The sequence below is a fragment of the Gopherus evgoodei genome, chromosome 3 (genome assembly GCF_007399415.2).
Source record: "Gopherus evgoodei ecotype Sinaloan lineage chromosome 3, rGopEvg1_v1.p, whole genome shotgun sequence".
NCBI classification, from domain to species: Eukaryota; Metazoa; Chordata; order Testudines; family Testudinidae; genus Gopherus; species Gopherus evgoodei.
Window position 1 is genome coordinate 184,425,253 of NC_044324.1, and position 26,472 is coordinate 184,451,724.

The window sequence follows — 26,472 nt, forward strand, 5'->3', positions numbered from 1 at the left end:
CTGTCTCCAGCCAACCCCACACCCCATCTCCAACCAGCTTCGCATCCCCTGCCCTGCCCAGAGCCAGCCAGCCCCATACCCTGTCAGGTTATTCAATTATTTTCATTAAATATGTAGGCTAAATAATGAAATTAATAAATTTTCAAGCCGAATATGTATTAATTCTAATGAAAAATGTCACATTATGCAGTATTCATTTTTGAAAGTTTATAATAAGCAATGCTCTGGGGGGAGGGTGGGGGCAGAAGGCGCAAGGTGGAAGTTTCGCCTAGGGCGCAAAATATCCTTGCACCTGCCCTGGCACTGCTTTACAAAGTACCTTTGTAAAGTTGTATTGTCAAAGTTGACTTGTTAAGAATTTAATTTTGTCCTAATCTATCAGCAATTTAGAACGAGGGTTGCAACACAGATAAAATCCATGCTGGCAGCCTTCCAACAATGAACTTTGTGTGCTGCTGCAAAAACACCAAGCTTTCTTATCATACTGTTTGTTCTGTCTTTGTGTTGTGAGTAGGCAGGGTATAGAGAGCAATGTCAGTTGTTCAGAGAGTAGGTTCCATGTATATTTCAATACTCCATTGCAAGAAAGGCGCAAACTCTATCCATCTGCAGTGGCTGTTTGGCATTGTAATAATAAAAAAGACATGTACCATAACAAAGTGTCTAGATTAAGACCAAAATCTAAAAAAACTTGGTGCCTAAATATATGGTTCCCAAAATCATATGTAAGCCCCTAAATAAAATGGCCTGATTTTTCAAAAATGGTAATCATCCAGCTCCTCTTAATGAGTACAGTAATCAGAGAAATTGTCTTTGGTTTTATAAATTTCACTGTGCCCAGTTCAGTCCTTTTCAGTTTTCATCTGAGTTAAGGCAGGGTCTGGTGAAGAACCTGGAGAGAGAGGAAATAAAACAAGCAAGGAGACAGAAAACAGAAGTGGATGACAGAAGTGGATGGGCAACAAACAAAGAGAAGAGGAGTGGCCGAAACACACACAGAGCTCACTAGAGAGGGAAAAGCAGACAAAATGGAGGATAAATGACAAAGGATGGGGAAAGCATGTCCCCCATATTAGCAGTTTGGTGTGGGTTGAAATAAATTGCTGCTTACCATTATTTAGGAGGAAACAGGTGCTTACCATGTAGCAGACCTGTAGGACCAAACAAGAATGATAGGAAAGTTGTGGGCTGAAGCCCTAATACCAAGGGATGGGAATACACTGGGTTTATACCAGGATTATGATCTTGGGTGCAAAGGAGAGGGTTCATTTTTGAAGCCTAATGAGATGATCTGAATAGGTTTAGTGGGTATCTGATCAAACTGTGCCATTCAGTACAGTCCCTTACCCTTTTACCTTCTTTCTTTCCTGATAAGCTGCTGTTGCAGTACTGTAATTCTGCATGCTCTGCTGTTGTAACACCTCAAACAGCTCTTGACTTGTTGACCAGCTAGTAAGGATATTAAGAAGTTCCACCATCAGAGACCATTGCCTTCCACTTTACTGAGTTTGTTGTCAGCCTAATGTGATCAGTCTCTGACTGAATGACCAAAATTGTTCTGAAAGTGGTTTTTTTAACATGGTAATGGGCCAAATACTACATTTAGTTTTTGTTGTTAACACTTTAGTTTTGAAGATTTCGCTCTGGTTTTTATTAATATCATTGTTTATTGAACTTTGATATTTGGTGTTTGATTAAACCTTACATTGGTATTCTAGGATTTAGGTACCCAGCCTCTTTGAAAATTAAACTTAGGCTTAATGGTTTTGATAACTGGAGAGATCAGCAGTGGGACAGAAAAGGGTTTATAAAAGACAAAAGCTTTAGTCTGTCTCAGCTTTCTTTGTCTTTTAGTGACATGTACATTTTTCTTGAGTTGGCCTGTTATCTTTATTTCTCTAAGTTTTACCTGCTTTTTACGATATTTTTTCAAGTGATGCACTATAACAGACTTGAATGATCAAGAGCTGTTAAAAATTCAAGTTTCATGAGTTACTATGGGTTTGGCTACACTTGCAGGTGTTCTGCGCTGGGAGTTACAGCTGTCTTCGTACAGCTGTGTAGTGAAAGCGCTGCAGTGTGGCCACTTTTGCAGTGGTGTTGGGAGTGGTACATTTTGGGCAGCTATCCCACAGAGCACATCTTCCCATTCTGGTGCTCTGGATTGTGGGAAGGGGGCGGGGAGTGCGGATCATTCTGCTTCCTGTCCCAACGCCCTGTGATGCATCGCTTCACATGCCAGCAATCCCTGTTTTTCTGTCCACGTTTGGTGCCATCTTGCCTCTTTCAGCGATTTCTGTGCGGTGCGATTTGTGTGGGAAATGGAGCCCGAGCTGCTGAGGAGTATGCTGACGAGTCTCGCCAGCACATCACATTTGGCAGTTGAGCTATTCCTTAAGATCCAAAGTGACAGTGAGGAGTCCGATGATGATAGCGAGTCGCGTAATGCGTACGACACGAAATTGCTTGTGGCATTCACGGACATATACAGCACCGTGGAACGCCACTTTTGGGCTCGGAAAACAAGCACTGAGTGGTGGGATCACATCGTCATGGAAGTCTGGGATGACGAGCAGTGGCTGCAGAACTTTCGGATGAGAAAAGCCACTTTCATGGGACTGTGTGCTGAGGTCGCCCCCACCCTGCAGCGTGAGGACACAAGGTTGAGAGCTGCCATGGAGAAGCGGGTGGCTATTGCAATCTGGAAGCTGGCAACTCCAGACAGCTACCAATCGGTTGGGAGCCAGTTTGGGGTGGGAAAGTCGACCGTTGGAATCGTGTTGATGCAAGTTTGCAGGGCCATTAATCACATCCTTCTAAGAAGAATCATGACTCTGGGGAATGTGCAGGACATTGTGTATGGCTTTGCCCAAATGGGTTTTCCTAGCTGTGGAGGGGCGATAGATAGGACGCATATTCCTATTCTGGCACCACCCCACGTAGCATCCGAGTACGTTAATTGGAAGGGGTATTTCTCCATGGTTCTCCAGGCGCTTGTAGATCACTGTGGGCGTTTCATTGACATTAACACAGGCTGGCCCAGAAAGGTGCATGATGCACGCATCTTTCGGAACACTGGCTGTTCAGGAAGCTGCAGGCCGGGACTTTTTTCCCAGACTGGAAGATCACAGTAAGGGGCGTCGAAATGTCCATTGTGATCCTTGGAGACCCCACCTACTCGTTAATGCCGTGGCTCATGAAACTGTACACAGGGAGCCTTGACAGGAGCAAGGAACGGTTCAACTACAGGCTGAGCTGGTGCAGAACGACTGTGGAGTGTGCTTTTGGCTGTTTAAAGGGGTGCTGGTGATCTCTGTATGGGAAGCTGGACTTGGGGGAAAGCAGCGTCCCCCCGGTTATATCCGCATGCTGTACCCTCCGTAATATTTGTGAAGGGAAGGGTGAAACATTTCAGGAATGGACCTCCGAGGTTCGACGCCTGGATGCTGAATTTGCACAGCCAGAAAGCAGGGCTACTAGAGAGGCCCAGCACAGGGCTGCAAGGATTAGGGGTGCCTTGAGGGAGGAATTTGAGGCTGAAAACCAACAGTAATGTTTGGTGCCTTGCACAGGAGTGAAGTGCAGTGGTTACAATGTTAGTAGGAATCTGTGTTTGCTAAGCCGATTTGCAGTGCCTGTTTCTTTCCTGGGCTAAGGTATCTTTGACTTTCTGCAGTAATAAAGACTCTTTTCAAAGCCAAGAATTCATTTATTGAAAAGAAAATAACTTTTTATTGACGGACACACACAACATTTTGGGAACCTAAAAGGGCAGGGGAGTGGGGTGGTGAACTGTACAGTCAGAGGTTTGAATATGTCCTGTCTGGAGTGCTGTGCAATGACTGCTGCACTTCAGGATGGCTATACTGCATGGTGATGGGGGTTGAGTGCAGAGGATAAGGATCGTAGTTCTCAGGGCTGGTTGGGGGGTGAACGTACAGGTGTTGGAGGCAGCTGGTGGTGGTAGTAAGAACCTGGATGCTGGGGAAGGGGGTTTGGAGCTGACATGGGGACACAAGGGAAAGAGCTTTGGGACAGGGGCAGCAGTCGGGGTGGGTGGGCGTGGTAATGCTCCGCCTGCATGGCTTCGAGCACCTGGATAGAGTCTGCTTGGCGCTCCAGGATGCTTATCAGCTGCTTTGTGCTTTTCTTCCTGTCCGCTGCATTTCTCTGGCGGATCCTGCTTTCCCTTTCCCTCCAGTCCTGTACTTTTTGATTCTCTGTTATGGAGTGCTGCATAACTGCTTGCAGCATGTCTTATTTGCTTTTTCGCAGCTTCTTCTGGAGGTTTTGTAGTCTCTCAGCCGTTGATGACACGGGCAGCCGAGATGTCTAGACTGCATCTGTAAATGCAAAAATGCAACACTTAACAGAGGCAGCATTGTTTATACCAGACAGTTATTTCCCCCGCAGTTAAGGAGGGTAACAGTCTTCACAATTTTCCCATCCCAAAGAGAGCGCACATAACCCACGGGAGCCCCGAAATGGTGAGTAAGAGGGACTGATTGTTTCAGGGCTGTACTGTCCTCGGGGTTTCTGTGCGTTGGGGAAAGCAAACAGCTGCAGGGGGCACCTACATTGAACACTATCCCAACATTTTCAACAGCAGTTTATCCTGGAAGATATCTCGCTGCTGCAGGTCACCTGGGAAGCACGGGAGGGTCTTCTACTGCAATGCGGATTCCGCCCTGGCCCTTATGCAGCTTGCCTGTGTCATGCAATGGTCCCCCAACCCCTCATGGCACAGTGCCGCGAACGCGTTAGCCTGACTGGGACAAGGACCACAGTAGCTCTCCCAAGAAACCTGTGCAAGCGCATTGCCCACGCTCTGGCTGAAACTTTTTGAAGAGATTACCAAGGCCAATTACCGCGACGTGTGATAGACCACATCAATGCACTGTTCCGCATCTAGGCATGCATGCATGCAGCCCTAACCCTCCCTCCTCTCCCGAAAAATTTCAATCCTGAAAATAAAAGCCGCTTACTGGGAACCCGCTCCTCTGTCCTCCGCCAAGTACCAGCTGCTGCGACTGGCTACCTTCCTCCTGGCTTGAGAAGAGCTCCTGGCTGCATGCCTCCTGGGACTCCGGGGTGTCTCCCTTTACCCCAGTACCCTCACTCTTGCTTTCCTCCTCCTCCTTCCCCGGCTCTGAAGTGTCCATCGTTGTCCTTGGAGCGGAGGTGGGGTCACCCCCAAGTATCGCATCCAGCTCTTTGTAAAAATGGCAGGTCATGGGGGCAGTGCTGGCGCGGTGGTTTCCCTCGCGGGCTTTGCAGTAGGGACTCCGCAGCTCCTTCACTTTAACCCTGCACTGCAGCGTGTCTTGGTCATGGCCCCTTTCCAGCATGGCCCTTGATATCTGCCCATAGGAATCGTAATTTCTACGGCTGAAGCGCAGCTGTGACTGCACAGCTTCCTCCCCCCAAACACTGATGAGGTCCAGCAACTCGCCATTGCTCCATGCTGGGGCTCGTTTGCCACGTGAAGCCATGGTCACCTGGAAAGATTCACTGATTGCACTCTACTCCTGGCTGAGCAAACAAGAAGGGGATTTTTAAAATTCCAGGGACATTTAAAGGGTGGGTCTGACACTTGGTCACCTGAGGCCAGGGCAGTAGAGTTTGAACTGATGAGCAGAGTGGCTGAACAGGCATTCTGGGATACCTCCGAATACTCTGGAGGCCAATAACAGTGCTTTTGGTGGCCACACTGGCGGAGCAGCGCTGCATCAGCAGCGCTATAGTCGTTATTCCCCAGGTCGAGGTGGAGTACAACCAGCGCTGTAGCCAGGGAGATACAGGGCTGTATGTGCCTTGCAAGTGTAGACGATGAGTGAGCTGCAGCGCTGTAAAGCCATCACCAGCACTGCAACTCTCCAGTATAGCCAAGCCCTCAAGTGGATGATGATATAAAACATTATTCTGAGTCTCTCCTGCAACGTGGGAACAAAAAGCTGAAATTACTGTCTAGTGTTTAGAGTTGGGAGGTTGAGTTCTCTACTCGGCTCTGATGCTGACTGATGCTGTGATCATAGGCAAGTCATGTATTCTCTCTGTGCCTAGGTTTCTCCATCTCTAGAATGTTAACAATACTTACTAACCTTAAATGGGTGTTGTGGAGAATAGTTATCATTTGTAAAGTGCTTTGAGATTTTTTAATGAAAGGTGTATATACTAGATGTGTGAAGTGAGATGCTAGAGCAGTGGTCCCCAACCTTTTCCTCTGGAGGGCGCCAGAGGAAGGACCAGTGCAGCGATGGAGCACCCTCCGAAATGCTGCCGAATTTCGGCGGTGATGCCTCTCGATGATGCCACTTGCCGTCGACAAGTGATGTCATCGAGAGGTATCACTGCCGAAATTCGGAAGTGACACCTCTCGATGATGCAACTTGTCAACGGCAAAGGCATCATCGAGAGGCGTCGCCTCCGAAACTGAGGGCGACGCCTCTCGATGACGTCACTTGTTGGCAACAAGGTCGTCATCGAGAGGCATCCCTGCCGAAATGCCGCTGAAATACGGCGGCATTTTGGCGGGTGCTCTCCCGGGGGCAAGGACACGGGCGCATTAAGATGCCCCCACGGTCGCCGCGTTGGAGACCCCTGTGCTAGGGTTATTAATTTATATGGCAGTATCCAGAATGCTCTAACAACTCTGCTTTTGAATTCTGGAAGTAAACCAGAAGCTATGTCGTATATTAGTATGCATCTCAATTCGCTTTACAGTACTCTTTTATCACTTTTAGCATCTCTTACCTTTATTTAAGGATGAATTTTCTTTTTTTGAGAAATACTGAGGTTATTTTGAATATTGTCATTGTACGTTAGATACATGATGGTTGCCAAGTGTTCCAGGTACATCTAACAGAAATGCAGCTGCTAATAGTTAACTATTTCAAAGGTACAGGATACTGGAGCAGCAGTAGCTGGTGGCATAGAAACTCAATAGCAAAGGTTAACTGGATAAGTAATGTTTATTTAAAAAAAAAATACTTATAAGACAAATTGTGTGTTGATCCTCCCTGTAGCTATACAAGGCTGAAAATGAGTTCCTTTCATACTTCTCACCAAACTATTGAGTAGCTCATTACTACTACTAAAGTTTCTTAACACTCATTTATTGAGAGAAAAGAGAGACTATTTTCTACTGCATCTCAAAACTTCGAACTTGACTTAGAAAGTTGACTGTATAATTTTCCAAAAGTATATGAAAGAAAAATGAGTCTGAGACAGAGGCAGGTTTATATCTTCAGACTGTGTTTAAAAAACATAAAACAAAAAAACCAGAAACAACCTTCCCAACAACCCCTGCCTCTTAAACCCACACCAAAAAAATGCAAAACACATTGCATACAGGTATTTAGGTACCCTTAAATACCTAAATCTTTTCTTTGTTTCCAGTTCAATATTTTAAGCCCTCTCTGGCACAGTTTGACTCAGCATTATTCAAAATATGAACAATCCACAAAAGGAAATAGATTTTTTTAGTCTGTTCCTGTGGCCAGATAATACAGCCAAAGATTTGATCAGGAGTCCTCTTAGAGATATTTGTGATCTTAAAATAATTTCTTAAGAGATATTTGTGAGCCTAAAACAGTGTGGTGTCAGAAGGGATCATAATATCTTGTCTTTATCTCTAATTAATATCCTAATTATTTTTGTTTATTAGAAAAGTTATACTTTTTAGTTGAGGGACTCTTCACTGCTTCATTTAAAACATGTAACAATATCTTTGAACCAGCAGTTTTTTATGAAGCCTAAAAGTTGATTCCTTTGTCCGACTAGCTCCCCTGAGGATACCTTCTATTATTGTCTCAATAGCTAATAGTTTAGTTACAGAGGCCCTTGTGAGTGATTGAAAACATAAAAGGGAAATACCCATTCTTGCATGACCTATTATCCATTTTAGCCATTTTGTTCTTCTTAGATATCAAACCAGAAGGTAAGAATGAACAAAATAATTCAAAAGTTGATTTTTTTTATACCTGGAGAATACTTGTATTGTTGCATCCTCAATGCAATCTGCAGGAGTTTATCAGGGATAATGTATGACAGTTAATGCCATTTTATTCATAGCAGAAGTAGAAAATGACACACTGTCATCTAGGAAATGATGTTTGGAGACATTCAACACTTTCAGTTCAGATTTTTTTCCATAGGAAATAAAGCTTAGTAGGGTTGCCAATTAAGGAGACTGTTCTTTGAGCAAAAGATTATAATCTCTTTTCAAAAACTAAAACCTTTCAAACCTTACTCAGATTCTAATGGACAAAATAACCCAACAAGTAGGAGTAGGATAATGCAACCAATTCACCTCTTTGATAGTGACATTAGAGTGTCTTATCCAATTAATTTATTTGTCATCAGAGTGTCTTCCATCAAGTTGCAGTAGCTGTTTCAACTTCACTAATAGAGCATGATCTCCTCCTTTCCTAGAATCAAGAAAACATAAATCCATTGATTGTACCAGGTGACAATGTACCATTCCTCTGGGAGTAAGGGTGGCAAGATGGTGGGTGGGTCAGAAAGCCCTACAGCTTCACACTAGGATGGCAAGGATTGTGAGTTCAATCCCTGAGGGAGCCATTTAGGGACCTGGGGCAAAAATCTGTCTGGGGATTGGTCCTGCTTTGAGCAGCGGGTTGGACTAGATGACCTCTTGAGGTCCCTTCCAACCCTGATATTCTATGATTCTATGAGAAGAGACAGAAAGCAGCTGGAGCTTGTTAACCTTCTGGGAGCATTTATAAGGAAAGGAAGTCAGAGGTTGCTGGGAGTGGGTGAGTAGTCCTGTGTGTCCGGACCATGGCAGAGGTTTGCTTCTGACCAAGGAGATGTCACCAACTTAATTTCAAGTCTACTATAAGTTTAAGGCTGTTCGCTTGCAGCTTGGCTGTATTTTTATTTTTTATTATTTTTATTATTATTGTTCTGCTCTGAGGATAAAAGAGCAAAGGGCTGTGTTTGTGCCCTGATCTCTTTTGTTTGGGAAAAGGGAAGATTTCCAAAGGACTTTGGCTGCAAGAAAACTAGCAATTTACTATCTTATACATTGGTTTTAAAAAGGAAGGAGAAGGAAGTCTTGGGAAGCCAGGAATGTTTGGGAGAATTAAATGCAATGGCTGGCTGGGCTGAAACTGGGATTCCAGGAAGTAGGGAGGATTGGGGCCCCTGTCTGTCTTCTGGCTCAATTGGATGGAGCTGAATTGAGCCCACGGTGTGAAGCAGGAGTGCAGAAGGCCCAGAGGTCCATATAATGAGGCCATGTGGCTTACCCTGGAGGAAGAGTGAGACCCCAGGGGGTCTGACACCATGAAAGGGGTTCCTTCTAGAGACTGCTCCAAAGCTGAGTTTGTAGCCCCAGATCGTGTGGATCTGTGACATCTTGTAGCAAAGGGGAAGCTTATGCCAAGGCTCTAAGCGTGCCTTGGGGGAATCATAGAAACAGTGTGTTTTGCTCAATTTGTTTTTATTCAGGAATGATGTACTGCTGTATTTCCTCTGGGAGCAGAGCAATAAAGAAACAGTAATAAGGAGCTTCTGCTCTTGACATATATGAGAGTCTTTCATTTGTGAATGACATTGTATAATTACTAGTTCACTGTAGTGTGTATGTGTCATTAACCAGATTACTGTCAGCTCTAAATACTTTCTGGAATTACTACCTGCCATGGACATACAGTGAATTTATTTGGTGGAGAATTTCTTATTGATATGTTATCGTGATTGTTAATGTTCTTCTTTTAAATGAAATAAATGGTTCTAATCTACAGGTCATATCTTCTAAGGGACCTCAGTTCTATTTCCAAATTTTCATGCATAAAATTGTGTACCTGGACTTCTGTGGACTAACTTTTAGGTGCCTAGGATTTTACCCATGCGAAAATAGTGGCTGTATCCAAAGCATTTGAACAATTTTGTTTGTATACCTACATCTGAATGTTTGCATGTGAAGAATCCTGGGTGCCCTGTACTGAACACACGCAAAAGTAGACCTGTGGTTTTAGGCACACAGATTTGGAGATTGCTTCTTTAATATACCAAAAATCTTATAATATTTAAACAGAGTACCACAAAAAATGGATACTTATTAAATTTCTATTGTAAAAAACAACGAACTGGTTTCCTGACTGTCAGGCTGACTGTATCCAGCTGGATGTGTTAAGCAAAGGTTGCAGAAAATTAATTTCTTTAGTTCACTTTTGTGAGAGAGTTTACTAAAGTTCAGCTGCTTCCTTTAATAACTTAAATTCCCAATCAAGCAAACAGGGGTCTAACTGGGATACTAAAATGTGGTAATACTCCTCTGATCTCTGCCCATGTGAGTCATCAGAGTGAGATGCCATTCACAGTAGATTGTGCAGATGTATAAAGTATTGTTGTGCAGGTTTCTGAGCTTTGGCTTGATGGGATTTGAATATGTCCATGGTCTCCTGTAGGCTTTGTGGGCTTGGCTCCTTGTTTAGGGAAAATAAGTGGGGGCATCTTCCAAATTGCCTCCCCCCACCCCAATATCCTCAGAATCAGACACCACTTGCAGTAAATTGTGCAGATCTCTCCTTTCTTACATGATCACTGAAATAATACAAAAGTCAGCATTGTTAACTATCATCACTGAGATGAATGTGGTAGTTCACAGCTCTGAACTATTTTCCAGGCTCTCTGCAGACTCCCAAAGGGTATGTGTGCATAGAAAAAGCTGTATATAGCCTAGCCTATCTTGAATCCAGATAGTGCTGGAAACAGTAGCAGTGAAGACTACGCAATGTGAGCTTCAGAGTGTGCTGGCCAGCAGTATGTGTACCCAGGGTCCAAGCTGGGATTTGGGTTTGTAGAACCTGTCTTTGCATTAATTACTCTTGGTCTCATTTTTGAGGTTTACTTCAACCATGGAGACTGAGTTACAGCTGAATTTGTGGAGAACAAAATAATAGTTTCAGAGAGGTGCCGCTGCACAGCAGCTGGCAATTGATTCTGCATGTGGGATCCCTGCCCCATTCAGAGCCATTTGCCAGACTGCCGCCTAAATCATTATATCGTAAACGTACAGATGTGTGCTTTTACTGTCTATACTTGAGATTAAGCATTTATTAAGAAATGGCAAAACTAAACTGAGTCTTCATCTATTGTGACGTAGTCCATTATCGGTGATTTGTATTTTCTACTGTTAGGGCTTTCCTGCATGAAAGATTTTTGTACCAGTGTAGCAACACTGAGCTAGTAGTTACACCCAATGCAGCCTCCTAACATAGTTCCGATTGTGACGGGGCCCCCAGGGTGCAACCTGCATTGTGGGACTACTGAGACCTCTGTCCCACCAACCTGGGGTGTCCTGCTCTCTCTCTGTGATGCCATGTCAAGTCACAAACGTTGGGCTGGTTCTGTGCTTCCACAGACATCTACAGGCAGGGACACACCCAACTGAGTTACATGAATGCTTTCCCAGCCACTCATGAACTAACAATAGCGAGGTTTCAGCCAGTCTCCCCCAGCTCTCCAGCCATGCATCCGAGAATGTACCATCTTGCCCTGGTCAGAAGCCTGACCAGTGTAAATTTATTACTTAGTCTGTTCTTACCTCAGTGTGGAGAGGACATACACTAGCCTTTGTAAACAGAGCTGAGATTTCCAAAACACTTCACGCAAAATACACTGTTTTAGGTAAAATACAAAACAGAATTATTAACTACAGAAAGATAGAGTTTAAGTGATTATAAGTGGTAGGCACAAAAGGTCAGAGATAGTTACCAAAGAAAATAAAAGGTAAGTGCACAGTCTAAATCTTAAACCTTATCACACTAGGCAGTATTTTGATCAAGCAGTTTTTCTCATCCCACTGGATGTTGCAGGTAGGTTATAGTTCTTAATACACAGGCTTCCCCGTTAGGTCTGGGACCAGCCTTCTCAATTCAAGTCTTTGTCTTCCCAGTGTTCTTGTTGCTTCAACCTAGGTGGGGAAGGAGAAAGGCCAAGTGATGATGTCACTTCCCCTCTTTTATAGTTTCTTCCATCTTGCTGGAAAGATCTATGCTTGTGACATGGGGATCTCCCCGCGTTGGTCAAGCAGCCTCCATTGTCTATATGCTGTCTCTAAGAAGTCTTCTGTTACGGTCTTTGGGAGTATGGATTCCCTTTAATGGGCTATCAGCGTGTCTGGCTACTCCATTGTACCTGAAAGGCTGGTTGTGAGTGTTCCCAGCCTCACAACATATTTCAGTAGTACACACATAGCAAAACGTCATAACGCCACATACAATGATAGCACATACAATCCAACAGGATATTAATGTTCAACAGATCAAGACTTATAAAGTGATACCTCACACGCCATACTTTGTACAAAACGTATCATAATTACATGACAGTGGTGAATATGGGGGTTCCAGGTGCTGCTTTGAGGTACAGTGTCAGAGTGATATACTAGTGTAAAGGGTAGCTTTCATTGTTTGAACAAGTGAAGAAATTCTTAATGTTGACGGGAGGCCCTTTGTTGCAAAATACTATGCTAGAATAAGAATTGTGATGTAAGAACAGCTGTAGATTTATTTTGTGTACACTAACTTTGAAATGACGGTTAGGTCAATATGCCTTTGCATCTTTCTTTCTTTCTTTCTTCTTTCTTTCTTTCTTTCTTTCTTTCTTTCTTTCTTTCTTTCTTTCTTTCTTTCTTTCTTCTTCTTTCTTTCTTCTTTCTTTTCTTCTTTCTTTCTTTCTTTCTTTCTTTCTTTCATCTGTAAAGTCACTATTCAACACTTATACTGTATTTATTTTACTACAATGGTACAGATGTTTTAATATGCTCATTATAAATTAATTTGGAACTGAATGCTGTTGACTTTGAAGTCTTTTTACTTAATTGCTGTAACATAAATATATAAAGCTCTTAATGCAAGTAGAGAAGGAGTGAGAGAGAATCTCTCTTGAAAGTCTGTAATGGATTATTAATGGTTATCTAATGTTTGGGTGACTATAGGCTGTAACCAAAACTTTACTACTTCTGATCTGACATGCTCACTTCTGGTTATTTATTATAAGTACAATTTATAGTAAAACTTTATTATAATCTCATTCATCGTTGCATGAAAAGTGATGTTGTATCATTTTGAAATTACTGTAATGTATTTCAGAATAATGGCTTCTGTTGATACCTTCCTGTCAGATCTCTCATGTTGAATGCCAGAATACATGCATGATTCTCTATGAATACAGAAAACTCAAACATCAGAAATGAAATGGTATAATGTGGCTGTTTTCTTTTGTATGATGTCTCCATCAGCATTCTAAGCAAGTAAAACCCGTATTCATTCAACTGAATAAAGGGTGAGGACTTATATACAAGAATATACTAATAAATGGCATTTATAAACAAGGGTCATAGACAGTAACAAGATTTTATTGTATTTTTATGAATTGCTTATGAACTTCAAACATATATTTAAAAAAACTCAGAAAACAAAACAGCCCGCCCCCAAATAAGATACATCTTTCTGGATTTGTCCAGACTTCTTATTTAAAGGGAAGCAGTCATTTTGAAATCTAGTTAGAGACATGAATTCAGAAAGTTTAAGTAGTTCCAATTACTACAGCTACTGCTTAATTTTACTGCCGAGATTTGTAATTCTAAAATAACTTTTTTACCTTTCAAAATATACTTTCTGCTCCCCTGTTCCAAGTGAATTAAAGCTAATTTTTAAGAGGATCTAAACGTGAAGTGTTCAGTGGCATGGTAATTTCTCCTTGAAGAATAGTCAGGTAAATTTTATAAAGTGACGTTTTTTAATGATAAAAGTCTACAGAGGATTAGACTGCATGTGCTCTGGGAGTTTGCCATTTATGAGACAGCTTCTGAAATTTTATTGCTTTTAATTTGGTATGCTTTCATGAAAAAATAGCCTCTTTCTTAAGATTATATTTTAGAAAAGCTCATACAAAAGAAATGCATATGTTACTGGAAAATATTTTGTGCAAAACAAAATCATAAGAGTAGCATCAGACTTCTAAAATACTAATTGATTTCTTTTCCACAGTGTTTCACATTTTGATTTAAAAAGCAAATCTACAGTAGATCAGTGTAGAAATATAAAAGTCATATTAGGATAGCTAGTATAATGAGAATGTGATGTTCTGTATTGACAGCTGAATTAATAGTTTAAAAGGTTTTAATGATTTTTAGACTCTATTCTTTTCGGAGTGCACATACACATATATAACTCTCACTAATGCTAATAGGATTGATGTACATGCATCAAGGAAAGAATACACTCCAGAGATTAATCCTGTAAACACTTCTCAAGAATGGGAAAACTTCTCTTTTAAATCCCACACAGCCACAATAATAGCTTGAAAAATGTCGCTGAAAATACATAGAAAATATGAAAGCAAACCATATTGACTGGATATTTTGGCTTGAACTGCAGTTGTACAAATACACTTTAAATCAGTTTTCTGTTTACATTATGGGTGACTACTCAGGTCTCCTGTTGTGAAATAAAATAACTATAGAGTCATTGTATGCACTTTCATATACCACATAATTTAATGGAGAATTAATATGATAGTCTACCTTCTTCTGAAGGAAGAGACATAGTAGCTACTTTGCTTTCCTTATCAGTGGAACGTGTTAAAAACTTCAGCAGTTTCAGGAATTATGTAAAGAACCCTTATCAGTTTTCTGATGGGTTTTCTCATATCCAAGGCACCTGTGGCATTTCTTGTCCCAAATTTCCTTTCTATGCCTGGCTTCTGTTTCTTAGAGTAGACTTCTGTGATTATGACTTAGGACTCTAAAGGAGAGGAAAGTTTTTTGGTGTTAATTCTGGACATTGCTTAGTTGCTTCATGATTTTATCAAAAAACATTTGAAGCAATTAGGGTTGCCAACTTTCTCATTGCAGAAAACCGAAAACCCCTGTCCCAGCCCCTTCCCTACCCTTCCCTGAGGCCCAATCCCTGCCCTGCCACTTCTACGAGGCCCCACCCTGACTCACTCTATCCTCCCTCCTTGATTATAGGAAAGGAGGCAGGGGGTTGGGGATCAGGGCTCCAGGCAGCGCGGAGCTCATGCAGCTCCCATGAAGCAGTGCCATGTCACTCCAGCTCCTAGGCAGATTGCGGCCAGGGGGCTCAGTGTGCTGCCCCCACCCACAGGTGCCACCCCCACAGCTCCCATTGGCTATGTTCCTGGCCAATGGGACCTGTGGAGCGCGGGCAGGGGCAATGTGCGAAGCCTCCCTGGCTGCCCATTTGCCTAGGAGTAGGACCTGCCAGCCACTTCCTGGGAGCCATGTGGAGCCAGGCAGGGAGCCAGCCAGCCCTGCTGTGCCACCTACTGGACTTTTAATGGCCTGGTCAGCAATGCTGACCGGAGCCTCCACGGTCCCTTTTTGATTGAGTGTTTCGGTTGAAAACTGGACACTTGGCAACCCTATATTAATATAAGTCTGCGGCTTAGTGAACTCGTTTTCCCTTCCTCTTCCCGGTTTTCAGTTTATAAAATAAAAGCTTCTTTAGGATGTTGATAACAAGTATAAGATCATTTGGATTATGTGGTTGCCATTTTCAAAACACAGATATGGTGCTTTGCTGAGACTTATCTGAGTTTATTCAAGAAACAAACAACCCTAGAAAGCTTCAGCCAGGCTTTGCATTTATATGTGCTGAACAGACACATCTCCCCATCTCCTCTGACACTACCCCAAAAAAATCCTCTACTTGAAGTGGCTGGAGCTTTGTTGACATTAGAGAGGATAAATCATCCATATTCAGGAAGTAAAATAATGGATTTTATGCCACTCTGAGGGAAAAAATGTTTGTTCAACATGTCCTTTTCTCTTTCTGCCACCAGATAGATTTTGAAAGGCTGTTTCCTGGCCTATTGATATGAGTGGTTAGAAAATCAACTTAGGTTTGCCTAAATTTCTCTGTTGTAATCCTTAGGACAGTGAATGGAAATGCCAATGTAGAATCTGTTAGTAGACTATGGAATCATACTGAAAAATTGAATTTTAGGTGCTCTCAGTTCTTAAAAATCTGCATACTTAAATTTTTACCTGTAAATTAGTCAAGAGTTTGGAACTATGAATCCTGTCCCTAAACTATACACAGATTAAAAAAAAAAAAGTATTATATTTTCTTTGCCCTAGAATGGCCTTTATAGATAGATGCCTATCACCATAGGAAAGACTATTCTTTAACAACCTTTTATGTCTAGGTAGAGCTGTGTGGAAAACGTTTGTTATCACATGCTTGTTTTTTGCTGGTTCCACTTTCTGGTATTGTACAGGGTGATTTTTGTTTTCTTTATTTACTATTTTTTGCAGTACAGAAAGTAGTTTTCACACTATAAATAGCATTTCCTGACTACAAATACCTTCTAACCCACTCACAACTATAAAATGGAAGCCTCTGGTATCTGGTGTGGCAAGAGGTTGAGTGCGAGTTATATCATTCTACAACAATATTCTGTATTGCTGTTCTTTGAATAATCAACAAAGCATTTAATTTATTTTGTGTGGCAGTATTCTCATATCAGAAAGGAGAGGATAAATGGGCATTTTTTTTACTATTTTTGGGACCATAACTGTGTAATCCAATCAGTCTAACATGGTGATTTTTTTAGGGCAGTCAAGGGATTAAAAAAATTAATTGTGATTAATCGTGTGATTAATCACCCTTTTAAACAATAATTGAATACCGTTTATTTAAATATTTTTGGATGTTTTCTACATTTTAAAATATATTGATTTCAATTACAACACTGAATACAAAGTGTTCAGTGTTCACTTTGTATTTATTTTTTATGACAAATATTTGCACTGTAAAAAACAGAAGAAATAGTATTTTTCAGTTCACCTAATACAAGTACTGTAATGCAATCTCTTTATTATGAAAGTTGAGCTTACAAATGTAGATTTATGAACAAAAAAAACTGCATTCAAAAATAAAACGATATAAAACTTTAGAGACTATGAGTCCATCAGTCCTACTTCTTGTTCAGACAGTCTCTCAGACAAACAAGTTTGGTTACGTTTGCAGGAGATAATGCTGCCCACTTCTTCTTTACAATGTCACCTGAAAGTGAGAACAGGTGTTTGCATCGTGCTATTATAGCCAGCATTCCAAGATATTTATGTGCCACATATGCCAGACATTCATATGTCCCTTCATACTTCAGTCACCATTCCAGAAGACCTATGTCCATGCTGATGACGGGTTCTGCTTGGTAACAATCCAAAGTTGAGCAGACAGACGCATTTTCTTTTTCATCATCTGAGTCAGATGCCACCAGGTTGGTTTTCTTTTTTGGTGGTTCGGATTCTGTAGTTTCTGCATCTGAGTGTTGCTCTTTTAAGACTTCTGAAAGCAAGTTCCACATCTTGTCCCTCTCAGATTTTGGAAGTCACTTCAGATTCTTAAACCTTGGGTTGAGTGATATAGCTATCTTTAGATATCTCCCATTGGTACCTTCTTTGCGTTTTGTCAAATCTGTAGTAAAAGTGTTCTTTAAACGAACAACATGTGCAAGGTCATCATCTGAGACTACTATAACGTGAAATATATGGCAGAGTGAGGGTAAAACAGAGCAGAAGACATACAATTCTCCCTCAGGGAATTGAGTCACAAATTTAACTAATGCGTTAGTTTTTTAACGAGCATCATCAGCATGGAAGCATGTCCTCTGGAATGGTGGCTGAAGCATGAAGGGACATATGAATGTTTGGCATATGTGGCACATAAACACCTTGCAATGCTGGCTACAAAAGTGCCATGTGAATGCCTGTTCTCATAAATAAGAAGTGGGCAGCATTATTTCCCGTAAATGTAAGCAAACTTGTTGGTTTTAGCGATTGGCTGAACAGAAGTAGGCCTGAGTGGACTTGTAGGCTCTAAAGTTTGACATTGTTTTGTTTATGAGTGCAGATACATCATAAAAAAAAAAAGCACCTCTACATTTGTAAGTTGTACTTTCACGATAAAGAAATTGCACTACAGTACTTCTGGGAGGTGAAATGAAAAATACTTTTGTTTATAATTTTTATACTGCAAATATTTGTAATAAAAATAAATATAAAGTGAGCACTGTACAGTTTGTACTCTGTGTTTTAATTGAAATCAATATATTCGAAAATGTAGAAAAGCATCCCAAAATATTTAATAAGTTTCCATTGGTATTCTGTTGTTTAATAGTGCGATTAAAACTGCGATTAATTGCAATTAATTTTTTTGAGTTAATCGCGATTGACAGCCCTATTTTTTTAAAACAATGATGTTCTAATTTTCTGATTAACAAATATCTGTTTTATCATTAAATCATTTTATCTTGACTTTTAAGCTTTTTGACTAGTGTTGTTTTAAATTAAAATGTATAGTACTTACAACCTGCTCCAAATATGCTAGGCACTTTGTAGACACGTAACAAGACATTTCCCTTCCAGAGAGTTTACAATCTAAATAGATAACACACAGACACAAGGGGAGAAGAGGAAATAGAAAGCGATCTCTGATTAAAAGTTGCAACACATCAGTTCAGCTCCTTGTTCCCCACCTTTGACCCACTAATGTATGCTCAACATTGTTTCCACACTTCCATTAGACCTTTATTTACTCAATCAACAGACTTTGTACTGCCATAAAATAGTTTCCAATGGTGAAAAATGGAAAAATCTAATATATGAACCATTGTATCTGTAACTAGTTTACAGGACTACTCAGAATATATTATTTTTCTTTTAGAGGAAATAAATGTATCATGGTAATTTTTTTTTCTTCAGAAGTAGTATTCATTTTTATTTGATAGCTCTCCTCCCTTTTCTTCCCTTGCCATCAAGTTTTCTAATCTGGGATAATTTTTTACCAAATATTTTTGCTGTAATGTTATGATAAACATGAGTAAAGTCAATTATAATTGACTTTGTAACTGTCACTTTATCACCATTTAGTAACAGAAAGCACTTGCAGATAATTAAAAAAAAAATCCATATATTACTTGTGAATCAGTATGGTTTACTGGTTATTAAAGGAAGATAACTGTTCCTGAAGTTTCTGAAGCTTCTTTAAAAACAATGGGTCTTTAAAAAATAAAGTCAGTGGAGCTATGATATGAGGGAGTAAATCCTCATTTAAACAAAAATAACTGTAAAGTTGTAAGAACTGTGGTGAAAATTTATGGAAGGTATGTTTGCAATATCTAAAACAGTTCTATAGTGCAAATGAATTTTACTTTACATTTTCAGTGCTACCTGATAGTAGTATGTATGTAACCCACACAATGATGAGTTGTGTTAGAACATTTTTAGTCAGTCTGAACAAACTATGATACACGTGACCTAAGCTGGCATAAGCAGAGAGGGCTAGGTTGTGGAGCCCTTACTCATGTGAGTAAATGTTCACCAATGTGAGTTTTCTCACTGAATTTTTGAATCCCAGAGTGGGATAAGCAACTTAATTATACTGCAAAGAGTTAAATATTACAACTATTTCAGTTCAATACAGCACCTGGCAACAATCCTCATATACTTTAGGAAAATTGACCAACTGTCTACCTGAGAGAGCTTTTTATCTGCAATGTGGACAATATTGCTCATATGTTTATATTTAATATTTCCTTCTTTGTATTTCTTTTGACCATAAACAGAGCAATACAGTGTAGTTATTTACCTTTAGCACCCTAGCTGCAAACAAAGACTTGATGTCATTGGTGCTGCCATTGCTAAACTGAAAAGAAACCTGTGCACAGTTGTTGTCTTTTCTTTGATATTTGCAGTTAACTCATTACTTAGTCACAGTATTTTCATATTCTTTTAGCTGTAGATTCTATGTCATGTTGGTCACAAACAAAGCACGTTGTTTTTAGTATTAAGACTTAGTTCAGAATAAAGAGGTATATGAGAAAGGAGAGGATTTAGTAACAATTATTGAATGTAAAGTTTATTCCTTTGGTCTGGTCTAAACATGAAGTTGCCCATGTTTAACTGAACCGATGTAAACTCATGCAGCTTTGTGCGTAGATGCTGTTGTATTGGTTTAAACCTTGCTTTCTAAAACTGATACAAGCCTGATACAAGGTATACTGTGATAAGCCAGATTTAAACCAATATGTGTTCACTAAGGGATTTGTGCTGGTTTAACTGAATTGATTTTTAAACCATTTTAAGTTAAATGGATGCAATTTCTATATACAGACTAGCCCTCAGTCTGTTCCTATATTAATGCTAAAAGTAAGTAGCTTTTTAAGCATAAAAAGGTAACGAGAACAGCTCAGAACATAGAATACAGAATAATATAAGTAACAGACTATAATTACTGCATAGTGCTCTCCAACTTGTTAACAAAGGCCACCATATTCTGATACTATGAGTTCCAGTTGGAACAACAGGGAACCCTCATCAGTCTTCTCCTTCAGTGAAAACTGCTGTTGAAGGGGGCGAACCTTCTGAGAAAGCCGGGTACAACCTACAATACAAAATTAAAGTTTGACTTTAAAGCTAAATTGAAAACTGAATTACTCAAATGCACAGCCTTTACTCCAGCCACACACTTCTTCATGGACAAATAACTCTATAGACTTGATCAGTATATGCACACCTATAGTCAGGACCAGCACTAGGGGTTTTAGCGCCCTAGGCACACGGTAATTTTGCCGCCCCACGCGCTGGTCCTGCGGCTCCGGTGGAGCTGCCGCAGTCTTGCCTGCGGACGGTCGGCTGCTCCCACGGCTCTAGGGGTGCTGCCGCAGTTGTGCCTGCGGGTGGTCCACTGGAGCCGCGCGAGCAGCCGACCGTCCGCAGGCACGACTGCGGCAGCTCCACCGGAGCCGCAGACCAGCAGACCCTCCGCAGGCATGACTGCAGCAGGTCCACTGAAGCTGCCTGCCGCCCCCGCCGGCAAAATGCCGCCCACCAATACTCCTGGCGCCCTAGGCGATTGCCTAGGCCGCCTAAATGGAAGCGCCGGCCCTGCCTATAGTTGATTTATATTTGTGTAGTTGAGATTTTACATTTGAATGTGATTTAGAGGAATTGGGTTGTGTGCTTTTGTAGTGAATTATATGTTTGAAGTGCAAGGGAAAGAGGAGTCTGGGCATATCTACACACAAGTTATACTGATTTATCTTAAATTAGTGTAGTAAAACTGGTGCAACTTTTTGTGTGCAGACTTATTGAATTTAAAACTGGTTCTGTCAGTTTATCTTGTGCCTGCAAATTCACGAGTGCAAGATAAACAGATATAAGTCAGACTTAAAACTGATAGAAGAGTCAGGTTTCAGAGTGGTAGCCGTATTAGTCTTTGCTGATATAAGAGTGTCCATATGCAAACTTGAACTGGTTTAAATTTGTATAAAAGCACACTTTTAATCCTGTACAGCTAATCCAGGTCAAAGAAAGCAATAATATGGGTAATACGATGTTATGGCATATAAATAAAGATTCCCTTAACTGATAATCGTGTTGATGAGAAATAAACTAAATCAACCTCAACTCTAAGTTAGGAAGTTTTTTGTGTGGGCATATACGGTATGCTAAAGCACTAAAATTAACCCTATATATACTAGCAGCAAAGAGTCCTGTGGCACCTTATAGATTAACAGACGTTTTGGAGCATGAGCTTTCGTGGATGAATACCCACTTCGTCAGATGCATCTGACGAAGTGGGTATTCACCCACGAAAGCTCATGCTCCAAAACGTCTGTAGTCTATAAGGTACCACAGGACTCTTTGCTGCTTTTACAGATCCAGACTAACACGGCTACCCCTCTGATACTTGACATCCTATATATACTATAACCGTATAAATGCTGCATGCTATATTTATTCAATATGTCCAAGTTGTGGTTGTTGTTGGATTCACAACTATGAATGTCCTTACTTCTGTGAATGTAAAATCTGAAGAAAAACATTTTAGTACCATTTCTTTTGCATTTATAACTACTAATTGGTCATGATTTTGTTGATTGATTGTGTTGCCTTTGCTTTGCTACATATATTTTACCATTTTGACCCATGATTCAATAAAGCTTTTACTGAATTAATTACTTGCTTACATCTGCATTTTCCTAATATATAGTCTTTTTTGGGGTGGAGGATGGGTATAATGGTATTGGACTTTGTAAGAGCTTTCAGTCCCTGGATAACTTCCTTAAATTATGCATTCAGACTGGCTGGTAAACTTAAACAGAGAATTAAAATTTCTCTGCTGTTTTTCAGACAGTGGATGAAATAAAAATACTCAAAGAATGCCAAGAGCTAGGATTTGTAAACAGAAGGAATGCTAAATAAATAAATAAACAAATAAACTAATAGAAGGGTTGACATGTTTATATTTGGAGAGGAGAAGACATGTTTTTAACTTCATTGTATATTTTGCTGTTAGGATTCATTAGCTGAAACAAATATAGCTTCTAACAGTGATTCACCTTCATTGTAGTTGTGAAACCCATTGTGTGTTTGAAAGGTTAATCTTTAACATTTTTTCCCATTGTTGTTTTTCATCTTTAATTACTAACTTCATAAAGAAAACGCATAAAGTTTTGTATCTGAAGCAGCCCAAGTTTCCCTGATATTCCTATAAGGAATCATAGAAGGGGTTAGTATTATGATGAGCCCTTAATCACCATGTAAGAAATTGAACAGTGTGTAACAGGCATGAACACTTTTTTATAACAATTTTAAAATATCATTTGAATATTGTCTCCTGTACAATAGGTAAACTTTTACTTTTTCTCCCTCTTGATTGACACATTTTTCTTCTAACAATTCTTCATTCCCTTTCCTATTGAATTGCTTTTCAGTAGCGTAGAAATCTCTGCAAATGTAAACTTTTAAGCGGACTTGATCTCTGGTACATTGTTTGAACAGTAAGATTCTACACAAATTAAATGAAGGAAGTAATTACCATAGTAGTACCCATGGCAACAACTCTACCTGCTGCTATCAAAGAACCCCATGTGCGCTCCGTGGCAGTGAGGCTCTGTTATATTAGCTAGACCCCATGAAAGGGTTGTAGTCTTAACATTGGCATATGTGGCGTTGTGTGTGTTAAGAGTGCCAGTGGCAGAACCGAGAGACCTGCAGGTTCAGGTTCTTTGCGAGAAATTTGTTTTTAATTACTTAATTTTTGTCATCTGTAAGTAGGGGTAGGTGATTTACCTCTGTAACCTCATTAAAAAGTGTCTGTGTGGGTGTGGTGGCTGTAGGGAGTGAGTTGTTTTCTCTCTCTTCCGTGCATGTGCAGCCCACCCAATAGAGCAGACAGGTGGATAGGTGGGGGAACTGGGATTCAACGGAGCTAGAGTCACTTCAGGGAGTATTCTCTCCTGACACTAGGAGAAGAGCCATTAGGGAGCCAGAAGGGGATGAGGAGCAGATGTAGTAGGATAGCAGTCTTGAATTTGGAGAGAATCGTGATTCTACTATGAGAGAACACACAGGCTTAAGTGTTTAGCATCAGTACTACATGGGTTGTTTGTAAAATATCTGTGCTCCTTAGAAGAATAGATAAGATGGCCTTAATATTTCCTTTAATTAACTATAGTGAACACATGGGGAACCCTGCCAATACAGAGGCAGTGTTGATGAGTATTCTCAGGCAAGTTTTATAGCAGTGAGTCAGGATTAGAGCTCTGCTTTGTACTATTTTTAATCCCACAACCATCCTGCCCTGCAATACCTACTCCCACTGCCTCCAATGTGATTTACCATGTGTCAAGCTGGTTCCAAAGTATTTTAGATTTGTATCGGTTCAAAATTTGGAGCAAACTGACAAAATACTCATAAAGGTCTCTGCTTTTAAAGATTAAAAGATTAAAAACTTTTATAAGATGTGTGCCCTTCTAGTTAGTATTATATCAGTACTTATTATTTTTTTAATAAAACAAATTATTTTGATATTTAAAATTATGCCCCTTTTTTCTTCTGTTCTGTTGGAGCAGGGGTCGGCAATCTTTGGCACGCGGCCCATCAGGGTAATCCACTGGGCCGCGAGACATTTTGTTTACGTTGACAGTACGCAGGCACGGCCCCTCACAGCTCCCAGTGGCTGCGGTTCACTGTTCTTGGCCAATCGGAGCTGCGGGAAGAGGCGGCTAGCGCATGCTGTGGCTCCCATTGGCTGGGAACAGTGAACCGCGGCCACTGGGAGCTGCTGGGGGCTGTGCCTGCGGATGATCAACGTCAGAAAAATGTCTCACGGCCCACCAGCTAATTACCCTGAATGGGCCGTGTGCCGAAGATTGCCGAACCCTATATTAGAGGGATACTGTCAACTTTTAAAACACAGTGTCATCTGAAAATAGTGTTATAATAACTGAAGTCAATTAGGGGGTTTAATTTTTTTCTTTGTGCAGTTTGTTTGCATTGTGCATTTGACATTATTTTGTTTATAGGCAGTTTTGCTATTTTGTTGACTGCATGCTCCTCCCCAGACCCTGCTATAGTTTTACCAGGAACAGTAGCAGCAGAGCTAAAGCTGAACAGTAGCGACAGCAGGCAGCTGTGTGCACAAAGAGGAAATGAAGGGGAAGGGAGGTGAAAGAGGAATGGCAGTGTTGCTCTTGTGGCCATCTAAAAGACTCCTAAGCACAAGTAGAGGAAAAGAAAACATCTTTTTTTAAAGGAATTAAACACATGTAACAGTGGCTCTCAAACTTTTTACTGGTGACCCCTTTCACACATCAAGCCTTTGAATTTGACACCCCCCCCCTTATAAAATAAAAACACTTTTTAATATATTTAACTATTTAATACTGTTATAAATGCTGGAGGCAAAGTGGGGGTTGGGGTGGAGGTTGACAGCTCACAACCTCCCCAGGTAATAACCTTGTGACCCCCCTGAGGGGTCCCAACCCCTAGTTTGAGAATCCCTGACATACAATATTTAAAAGCTTTCATCCTTAGTTATTAGAATGCATAAAATGGCAACCTGTTTTGCAACAATTGATGAAGAACTTTCTTAGGCTTTTCAAGCAGGTTTCCTAGAGGGTTTTAAAAAAGTGAATGTTCACAACTGTATTACATAGCAAAGCTAATTTCATCCTGTCTTCTATCTTTGTGCAGAAGAAGTTGAAGAAGAGTCTGAAACTACGAATGAGGCCGATTTGACTGATAAACAGAAACATCAGTTGAAACACAGAGAGCTCTTTCTTTCTCGCCAGTATGAGTCTCTTCCTGCAACACATATCAGGTAAGAAACTTCAAGAAAGTTTTTTTTTTTTTTTTTTTTGGTGGTTACAATGGGCTGCCCACTCTACTCCACCCCATTTGGAGCTCGAGACTTGTATGGTTGGGATTACAACCCTGAGCTGTTTGTGAGAGGACTCAGACATTTCAAAAGAAATTTACTCCAACCTGTTTGTTACTAAACCTGAAAGACACAATAGCTGGATTTGGCTAAATGTTGCAAGAGCATTTTTGCCATCATATCCTTAGAGATCTTTTATATTTAAACAATCTTAAAACTTGTAACTTGGGCTTTTAATTTTACGTTATCATGCTTCTACCCATACCTCCCTTCATTTTTAAATTGCTCTGATGCTACTGATGAGTAAAGCAGAAAAGAGTTGTAGTTGATTTCATACTGGAAAATGCTCTGAGCATAGGTGCCATCCCCACTGATGAAGGGAGCTCTTTGTGTTTGTTGGGAAAGAGGATCTAGAAACTAGAAGGGATGCAGTGATAAAGAGACGAGCAAAGGCAAGTGGAAGAGAAGGGTACAATTGTGGGCTGGTAATGCAAGGGAATTTTAGCTCTCACAGTACATCCAGCCCAGTCTATCACTTGAGAAGTCATCAATAGCTGGAAGCTCATCCACCCTGGTCAAAGGAAGTACTTTCCATTGCTCAAGAGAGGGTGTTTGTGGCCTAGCGGATAGGACAGAGGACTGGCAGTTGAATAGAACAGAACTCATTCCCAGCTCTGTCACAGACTCACTGTGTGACTTTATTAAGTCACTTAACCTCTGTACTTCAGTTTCTACATCTGTGGGTTGTTTACACAGGAAGTTACACAGCACAGCAAGCTAGTGAAAGTACCTTTGTGCATTTTAGCTTGATACACTGTAAAGTGTACTAAGATGAACCACCAAGGGTGCTTTTAGTGCATGGTAAGAGTGTCCACACATGGAGTTACTGTGGAATAGGTAGTGTGCTGTAAATTCATACCTAACTTGCTGCACAGTAACTCTCCCTGTAGACAAGCCCTATAAATTGGAGGTGATAATGCTTGCTCAACTTTTCATCTAACTTTGAAATCTGTACATGAAAGTCACTCTTAAGTATTATTATTTATTACAGGAGAGCTCCTGCTCTAGTAGAACAAATGACCTTTGTTCACCTGCTCCAGTGCAATGGTTGCTGTAACATGAGGCATAAGTAGAGTAGAACCTCACTAGCACACACTTCACTTGTCACCCCGTAAAAATACTACAGTATGCTGTAGCAATTACCCAATATAGCACACACATGCGCAGAATGGTGAGTGCACTC

General features: G+C 40.7%; 1 protein-coding gene across 1 annotated transcript in view; it reads left to right on the forward strand.

Moving 5' to 3' along the window:
- MTA3 (metastasis associated 1 family member 3) overlaps positions 1-26,472 on the forward strand; it is a 211,571-nt gene that overhangs the window by 13,198 nt on the left and 171,901 nt on the right. Inside the window, exon 4 of the mRNA XM_030557652.1 lies at positions 25,046-25,172. Within this exon, the coding sequence (XP_030413512.1) occupies positions 25,046-25,172 (127 nt within the window). The remainder of the gene's footprint in view (positions 1-25,045; positions 25,173-26,472) is intronic.